The sequence below is a fragment of the Cimex lectularius genome, unplaced genomic scaffold, assembly GCF_000648675.2.
Source record: "Cimex lectularius strain Harlan isolate CLEC.00 unplaced genomic scaffold, Clec_2.1 scaffold36, whole genome shotgun sequence".
NCBI lineage: Eukaryota > Metazoa > Arthropoda > Insecta > Hemiptera > Cimicidae > Cimex > Cimex lectularius.
The window spans coordinates 1,918,982-1,928,036 of record NW_019392648.1 but is presented as its reverse complement, the minus strand read 5'-3'; the positions used below and the strand labels follow the sequence as shown (position 1 = coordinate 1,928,036).

The following is a 9,055-nucleotide window of genomic DNA, read 5'->3' as shown; positions in this document are numbered from 1 at the left end:
CTAATTGATTTTTTTTAACCCATTAAACTTATGAACATTAAGATATCGTATCACCCAGAGGCCTTGCTGAATGAGGTCCAGGTCCACGTTTTCCACAGCCATAGTCATCGAAGGCTCACATTCTCAGCAGGGACTTAGGGTTAAATGCCTCCGAGGACTCTCTATCCAAGGTTCTCAACTGCAGCTACTTTTAACTGAGCTAGGATATAAGGCTGGCCTTTACGAGGAGAAGGATAGAGTAGAGCTGAAGAGAGTTGAGAGTTAAGAGTCAGCAGAGCAGCTGGATGGAACACAAAATCAGCCACCTGAGTCCAAAGGCTGATTCCCGTCGGAGTTCTTTGCAAAAAGAAAGCCCACCTCGTACAAAATCAGACAAAGATCCTTCCATTTCAGGGCATCGGTGGTCAGAACGGGTTAGGCGTTGACACGGCATTCATCGGTGTAAGGTAAAGGTCCTGAGTTTGAATCCAGTGGCCAGTGGCCCTGCATTCGAACCCGACTTACTTACAAAAGGGCTTTTTTTTCAAAAACATCGGCACCTCGAGGGTTCTCATAACCTCGTAGTTGAAATACCCTCATAAAAAAAAAAAATCCCCACAACAAAGACGTGCTAAGAAATAAAGCAGATCAAGCATCACCATGGATAACAAGAACTGCAAATAGTAAGAAATTTCAAGCTTCAAAGCATTTTCTTCTATGACACCTATGCCCAACAATGAAATAAATGAGAGAAAATTATTAGGGGCCTATAAAAGATAAAACAATTAGCAGGCAAGCGTAATTAACAAAAGTATGGCTAACGTGAGTATACCGTACACTGTCAGGTCGCAATAAAAGATATTTTTTATATTAAAAATTTTATTTGCCAATTTGAAAGAAAATTCCTTCATCGCATGCAAAGTAAAAAATAAGCTAGTAAATCAGGTAAATGAGATATCTTGTTGAGAGGTGCTGTGTCTACAGTCTTTTTCAATGATTGTGGTTTGCCTAAACTCGCTGCTTAACTCATTTTACCTTGTTTGTGGTTGATCAATCAAGGAAATAAGCAGGGTGAGGCAAGGCACTGACAAAGCATGTATGAACCCATCTCAGAAGTTTACAAAAATATGTCTGAAAGACTGAGTAACAAGTGCCTGCCGGAAAATTGGTGAGTTTCTAGAGGACAAGACAAGGTGACTCTGATTCATACCAGGATTTCACTGTTTGAGAAATAGGTGACAAAGTAGCAAAAGATGAGAAGATGAGCAACAACAGATGAGAATGACAAGCTCACTTCAAGGTACGCTGAAGCACACTTCTAATTGACCAAGAGTGCTGAAAAAGATTAAATGTGCTTTAATAGAAGGTTTGATAAGCAAAAATGTAATCCAATTATGGTATTGCTTCTTTAGAAAAGACAACAGCACAAAATAAAATCTGTGAAGTGGTTTAGTAATTTCGACAATGGAATTGTTTTGTTTTTTATTGATAAAATTTGTTTCTCCAGCATGAGTGCCTGATGATTTTACATTTTTGATGGAACTTCTGGGACTATTATCATCTTTGGCCCTTCCATACATAGTAAAAAGGCTCTGCAACTCATCTTCACACACATATACATGCATACATTGGGGCCTAATCTAAGTTTGCCGGATCAATATCAAATTTTCGCTGTCATCACTGCTTTGTCTTAGAATGTCGTTGATATTCATGGACAAGCCAAACCTTGTACTGTGCTGTGCCAACTGTTTGCACTCCGCCAATAAGTGGTTTAGTTATTTGTGCTGCAGATTAGGCAACACTGGCCTTTTGTTAGTTAAGATGCCCGTTAGTTTAGTTTTAGTATGGTCAATTCATAATTGGGTCATCGCTATCCTTTTTTTGTGTCCATGGCTTTTACCGCTGGTTTTATCTCTTTTTAAATTGTCGGTTATTACAGCCCAGTGCTTTTGCCAATCTTACCAATATACATTTTTAATTAATTAATTTTTATGTAAGGTATTGGTTGAGATAAAAAGGTCAATGTCACGAGCAGGATTCGAACCGACCTTCAGCTACCTTCACTCATGACTGACTTTTTTATCTCATCCAATACTCAGACCACAAAATATAATGGGAATAAATTTTTAAATTAATTTTTGTCATCCGCTGGGTTCACAGGAGTCACCGGGTCATGTGGCATAATTGCTGCTTGACCTAGTTTTTCATTGCCTTTTATTCGATCGTGGCCTGGAATACAGGCAATGTTTTCTTTCTTTAATTAATTTCCTTTCGTATTGCCAAGATTAGCGGGTTCATAGAGCAGATATGGATGGCCAAGACTGCACTGAGCGAGTCCATGCAGACGACTATGGTTGGATCTGCCAATCTTGCTCATCTTGCTCATCGCTGACAGTATGGTGGTCAACTCTGTAATAAGAAAGCTAGCTGTTCCTGGGGAGTGGGATTTTTATGGTGTGACCCTCACAGTACAGCAACCCTTTCACTGACCTCAAACCATCTGTATATGTAACAGTGGCTTTACAATATTCTTATGTGAGGGACAGGCATTTAGCTCTGTAAATACAAGGGTATTTCACCATGTTAACACATACGGGGAAGGAGAGTATTCATGGTTCCTTGCTCGATTACATACTTTCTGCATAATTGCTCTCCTCAAAGTCAGTATCTCATTCATTCTGATATCTAATGGCCTCATATGGGTACTTAGCAAGTTATATTCCTTGTCGCAGTTTGGATTGTACAGCACTTTTTATAAAATTTGACGGGGGAAAAATCACCATGAACTTGTATAAATTAAAAAACCATTAAACAAATTAACATTAAAAATTAAAAATTTTCTGTTAATTAGTCTAAGAAGGAGGGGAAATATTTTGTTTAAGGTAAATGATAATTAATGGTTTATAAGTTATTATAATGATTTTATTATTTCCTATAAAAATTTAGAAAATAATTTTGCATAACAGAATTTTTTATAAACCATTTATGTACAGGTAATATAAATTTCTGAAAAAAAGATAAATAAAAAGTCAAATTTACAACAATGATGATAAATAAAAAACTAAAATGTACAAAATTGCGATAAACAGGAAAAGTACCGTTATCGTATAAAATGAAGCAAAGTTGCAAGTTGGACAGGTGTTCCTGTCCCTGTCCAAATCGCAAAAACAAAGCTTCAAAACAAAAAAGAAGAAAAATAAAACACTTTTCTTTTAAGAAGATCACAGAACAATATACTTAAAACCTCTAGGTCAATAAATAAATGATAAATACGATAAAGTCTGGGCTACCAACACCCAGATTCATCACTGCTGTCACGACATTCAATGTAGCCATTGCATAGTCTCGCAGGTGGAAGGCATTCGCCAAGCGGACATCTATGACCATGGCAAACAGGAGGGGAAGATATCTCATCGATGATGAGTAGTGTCTCTCTAACCCAGGGTAGGTAGTTGACTACCTTAGTATAAACACCTGGACGGTTCGCTCTTGCACAACCGTATCCGTTACTCGTAACTCCTGTCAATGTCCACCTGCCATCACTTTCCTGAAAATGAATTGAATATGTGTACAAGGTAAAAGAAAATAAGTAAAACGCGTTAAATCTATTTAAAGATGTTTTCTTATATTTTGACCTCAACAGTTAATCTTATGATTCTTCCTTCTTCAAGGTAGGATAATAGGTCATCTCTATTTAAAGATAAATTATATAAAAGAAAAACTTCATGAATTTACAGGGTTTTTTTTGTAAATGTGCTGTCTGTCTTGATTTTGAATTAAAATGCAATTAAACAATTGCTTGACATTAAAATTTAAAATATTCTTGTACTCTGATTATTTTGAGTATACCTGACACATAAGAGGGCCTCCAGAATCTCCCAAGCAGGCATCTCTCCCTCCTCTTTCATATCCAGCGCAGAACATATTATCTGTGACCTTATACAGTGGTAGAAAAATAGTACGCTTCCTACATTCCGCTGTTGAAATAACTGGGAGTTGAACCTCTTGAAGGGTGTCCGCTGAAAATCATTTTAAAATAAAAAAACAAGATATATAATGATAGATTTTTGTATTACTTACGAAAAACCCTTCCGATTTCATAGAGCTGGCCCCAGCCTACGACAGTGCACATAGCACCATCTCGAGGTTCTTTGTTTTCTTCAGGAAGGCAAATAGGCCGGACAAAACTTGTTAATACAATAGGCTCATTCATACGAAGTAGCGATATGTCGTTGATAAACCCTTGGTCTTCGTACTCCGGATGGAGTACGACTTTTGTTATTGGCCTGAGCTGCTCGTAAGGAGCGGGAGGTGTCTCTCTTCTCAATGCTCCCATCCTTGCTACCCAGTAATCATTTTGAGCACTTAAATACAATTTTATTAATTTATCATGTTTTAATAGATTTGGAAATAAATTTAGATTATTTATTTACTTGTAAAAACAGTGCCCTGCAGAAAGTAACCAAGTTTCAGATATTAGGGTTGCCCCGCATTGAAATTCGCCCTCTTTGTAAAGAGCGGCTTGCCATGGCCATGATCCAGGACCAGCGTTTCCTCCTCCGACGATTCTTGACCTTCTTTCACTTGAAAAAAAAAACTCATTAAAATGAAATTAAGAATCTATAGCCTTAGTAAATTTAATTTACTTTGTCCAAGGGATGTTTGCTTCCGGTCTAATTCCACATTCTAGATTACTGCAAGCAACCTGGGCCACTTCTTTTTCAATACAAGTGGTTTTTTGAAAAGCGAATTTCTCTCTAAAAAAACTTTTTATTAATTATTGGAGATATGTAATACCAGGTAAACAACAAAATCGTAAAAAACATGCAGCTTTTTACCTTGCTGATCTTTTGCTGTTGTAAGAGTCATTTCTGTCGTTGGATAAAGCCAGCTCGTAATATACGGGTGCTTTGGCCATATTCCTCGGTGTGACATCTTTCTGCCTTGTAATCCCATCGAAATTTTTATAGGAAAGTGTCTTGCAAACGGACTGTCCCAGATCTTGGAGGCTCCAGTCCGTTTTCGACTTGGATATCACATTGTCAAAATTTTGTAGGCACATTTTACCCCATTCGCCCTCCTTTTTGACCATCAGGTAGCCATTCGGGTAGTAGTCCTTGTTATTGGCAGTCTCAAGTGACTGGGCGACGGTGATGCAGTTTTTCTCGTCATCACCATAAGGGCATTGAGGAAAACCGTCACACACTTGGCTTGGGTCAATGCACATTCTTGAATTAGCACACATATGTTGACCGGGGGAGCACCAGTCTAGAAAATTTAACATGTCTATTGTACTACTTAGTTACACATTTCCAATAAAAATTGGTTTATATGTAATTCTAGTCAGATTATTTTATTATCCTGAAAGCTTGAATATTTAATTTTCTTACCACATCCTTGCTCGTCAGAATAATCCCAACAGTCATAAATTCCATCGCATATTTTTCTCGTGTGATACTGATTTCTTAAAAAATCTGCACAGGTGCAATTTTTTTCATCAGAACCGTCCCTGCAGTCCATGAGCTTATTGCATTTCAAATGGTTTGGAAGACATTCACCAGACCCACATAGAAAAGTGTTGTTTTGGATGCAGCCTACAAAAACCAAAAATGTGTACTGTGTTTTAAGAGAGATAAATTAAAATTAATTAATTACCTGTCGATTCAAACAGTGTCTTTTCAGAAGTGCTTGTATCAGGCTTTGGCATTGTTTGTGACTTGTTGAAAACCTTCGTTAAAAGACGGAATGGAACATTTCCAGCATGACTCGTTGCGACAGCTTTGTTTGAAACTTTGTCCCTATTATACTTTGTGTTGTTTCGGCTCTCGTTGCTCGCAATCTGCAGTTTAGCCAGTTTATTCAAAAGAAACTGCGTTTTGTTCAAGTTGAAAGGATTGTTGAAGGAAGAATTCGGCATGGTGAAATCTATTTTCTGAAAGCTGGCTTCTTTTGAATTGTTTTTGTCGCTAACCGATCTTGAAGTGGTTGTTAAATTTTGGAAAATTTCTTCAATATCCAGTTTCATTTCATTTTCTAGATTTTCTCTATTTGGTCGAAAAAATGCTGGCATTTTTGCTTTCCTGTTATGACCCTGTTTAGAACTTTGCCTTATCTCTCTCTTTGATGCTATATCATCATCGTTAGTTGTTACTATAGCAATTTCTTTCAAATTTTCAGTTACATATGACATGGACTTGCTTGTTGGTTTTGGTTTGTGAGATGTAATATTTTCATGGGTTGTATGATTTGTTGTGTGCAGAATTGGTTTAGTTGTTGCAAAGTATTTTTGTAAGGGTATGGCTACCAAGTCCGAATTTTGATCAATAAATATTTTCTCTGAAGGTTGTTTATTTGTCGGCATTGTTTCTCTTGTTGTTGAATGTAGAGGATTAGAAATTGAAAGCTCAGCCTTTGTATCTGTACTTTCTGGAGTTGTTAGCACTTTCATTGTTGGCGTGGTGGTTAATTTGGGCCGTGGTCTTAACGGTCCTCCTACACCAACATTAGACCTGACCGGAAGAAGGGTGACAACTGATGGTTGCGATGGTGATAATTTATCAATTTCTGGTGTTTTCACATCTGGCGGTTTCACCGTCGTTGGTTTCTTGGTATTATAATTCCTTAAAAGAGTATCGAGATCATGGAATTGTTGTAGTATTGAAAGTTCTGGCATGGATTTCTGTTCAGACATCAAATCGGATCTGAAAACTATTTTAGGTTTATTGACTTTTTCAATACGAGGGGTTGTTTTGGGCTCTTCGGTTGGAGATTTTGAGATTTGAACTTCTTCTATTATAGCGGGTATTGAATGTGGCTTGTTCTTCATCCGTGGTATTGAAGGATGTTTACTTGAGGGGTCTGCTGTTTCTATTACTTCAGCCTCTCCGACGCCATAGTCGAAATCCACTGTCTCACGAAAGTTTCTTTTTTCTTCATTCGGCATCATAGGCATCCATGGTTCATCAGAGAAATGTGTACTGGGCTTTACAGCTTCTTTAATAATTTTTGTCGTCGGTTTGGAGGTAGTTGGTCTTACGGTTGTTGGTTTTGTTGTTGATTCTTTTTCACTGCTGTGCTGTAGATATTGTTTCAAAGCCGGGCTGTGGCGCATACCAAAACGAATGTCAGGGGTTTCAGTAGTCGATCTCAATTTTTTCGTCGTGAGAGTCAATGAAGGAGTTACAACAGACATATCATCTTTCTTCTTTAATTTGGGCTCGTTGCTTGTTACAGTGTATGTACCTTGAATCATATGACTAGGGAGTGTCTTGACATTCGCATCTCCAGTCACTGTTGGCCAGTTTGTTTCAGTTGTAACTGGAGCACGACTTATTTTTAATTCTGGGGCAGAGCTTTTCTCGAGAATTTTTTTCGCTAAGGGCCGGTTCAAGCTGAAGTCTTCATTCATCACAAAAGGCTTTGGTTGGTCGAGAACTCCTAAAAAATGAAAACTGTGTCAATTTTTGCCATAAATATATTAATTAACAAATGTATATGTACAAATAATTTGCATAGAAATAAGTAGACATGCTTTTAAATTAAAAATACCCGAAAAATAACCTCTATCTACAACAAATACCAATATTAGATGTAATCATTTCACTCTAATAACCCATGTTTAAAAGAAAAAAGTAGGATAGAAATACAAAAATATAAAGAAATAGATTTATCGATGTGCGATTGTCTAGTGGTGCAAGTAGAAATATCATGTATAAGGGTCACATAACTTACTTTTAATTATTAATTCTTTAGGATCAATTTTAAGTTCATTTAAAACACTTAAAGGCGATGAAGCTTCTTGTAATATCACAGTTTTTAAAGTATCTTCAATACTACTTACTGGCCTGAAAAGTTTACCCTGTTAAAATTCCAAATTTCGTATACTCCACTTTTTGATCTAGTTCACCTACTTGGGAATAAACTTTCTATTGAGTATAACTCTAAAGAAAATAATGAGACTTCCGTTGGCAAAACTGTTAACAATTATTTCCTGTACAGAAGCGCCTAAAAGGCTTGCTGCGTATACAGCTTCAAGCTAGAAAGTAATTATCCTGATGATTGTCCTCTGTTATAAATGTACCACTTCTTTCGGGATTATACCTACCAGAGTTTGGTATTTCTTGGATTTTTCTGCATAGAAACTGCTTGTTTTATTTGCTAAATTATTATTATACCTATCTCCCAATACCCTCATACTTCCATCAAAAACTAAGTATGCTAAACACAAAAATAAAACAAAATTATATATTCGCATGGATTTATAACCCCTAATTTACCCCAAGTTTTATAACTTACATTGAACAGGCTCTAAACGAAGCGCTGGAAAAAAAAGTACAATCATTATCATAATTATAGATCTTTTGTATAACCTATCAGTCATAATTCACATCATCACTAATGGTTCTGGGATGAAAGCAGAGTGAGACAAGGCACTCCTTTCATTTATGAAAATTCTCACCTAACCCTGCTTATATCCCTAACTAACCAAACCAAACTGACAGGTAAAGCCAGTGTGAACAAGCAAACAAAGTAACACTCATGCTTTTGACGCTAGGTTTTTCGTCTTAACCAAGGCCTTAGACAAAAAAGTATAATCTATTTATACACTTTTTTTCTTTTAGCATTGAAATTAATTAATTAATATCTATAAAGCCTCTTTATCTTCCTATGATGCAAGGTTTAAAAATGGCAAAATAGCCTATTTTCTTATGTATTTCAAAATAATAGCTTTTATGAAAACTTTAATAATAGGTGGATGATATGTCCATAATTTCTTACCCGCCATGTATATGGCGAGTCCTGCGATAGCGAGGACGCCGAGGATGACGAGGACGAGCACAAGGATTGTTGGAAGGGTGCAAGAGATGTGTTGCTCCCTCGGCTGGTGCGATCCCCATAGTTGAACGCCTTGTGGTTTCGTCGCATATCTGCTTCCGAAACTCTGCAAAAAAAAAGGAGAAAGCTATTAATTTTACAATACCCTCATCTGATTTGGTTAATTGACTGTTAGCGAGTTGAGTGGCAACCCACATGAACACGAAGCAGTGTTCCAAATTCAATACTCCTTTTATTTTTT

The 9,055-nt window shown here is 36.9% G+C and overlaps 1 protein-coding gene across 1 annotated transcript in view; it reads right to left on the bottom strand.

Moving 5' to 3' along the window:
* Positions 1-3,023: 3,023 nt before the first annotated feature.
* The window catches only part of LOC106668507 (serine protease nudel-like), a 49,549-nt gene continuing 43,517 nt past the window's right edge, over positions 3,024-9,055 (bottom strand). Inside the window, exons 2-14 of the mRNA XM_024230506.1 lie at positions 8,758-8,920; positions 8,275-8,298; positions 8,084-8,196; positions 7,890-8,014; positions 7,711-7,823; positions 5,635-7,416; positions 5,370-5,573; positions 4,818-5,247; positions 4,626-4,745; positions 4,413-4,562; positions 4,060-4,343; positions 3,829-3,998; positions 3,024-3,526 (exon numbers count right to left, since the gene is read on the bottom strand). Coding sequence (XP_024086274.1) covers positions 3,266-3,526; positions 3,829-3,998; positions 4,060-4,343; positions 4,413-4,562; positions 4,626-4,745; positions 4,818-5,247; positions 5,370-5,573; positions 5,635-7,416; positions 7,711-7,823; positions 7,890-8,014; positions 8,084-8,196; positions 8,275-8,298; positions 8,758-8,920 — 3,939 coding nt within the window. The 3' untranslated portion in view covers positions 3,024-3,265. The remainder of the gene's footprint in view (positions 3,527-3,828; positions 3,999-4,059; positions 4,344-4,412; positions 4,563-4,625; positions 4,746-4,817; positions 5,248-5,369; positions 5,574-5,634; positions 7,417-7,710; positions 7,824-7,889; positions 8,015-8,083; positions 8,197-8,274; positions 8,299-8,757; positions 8,921-9,055) is intronic.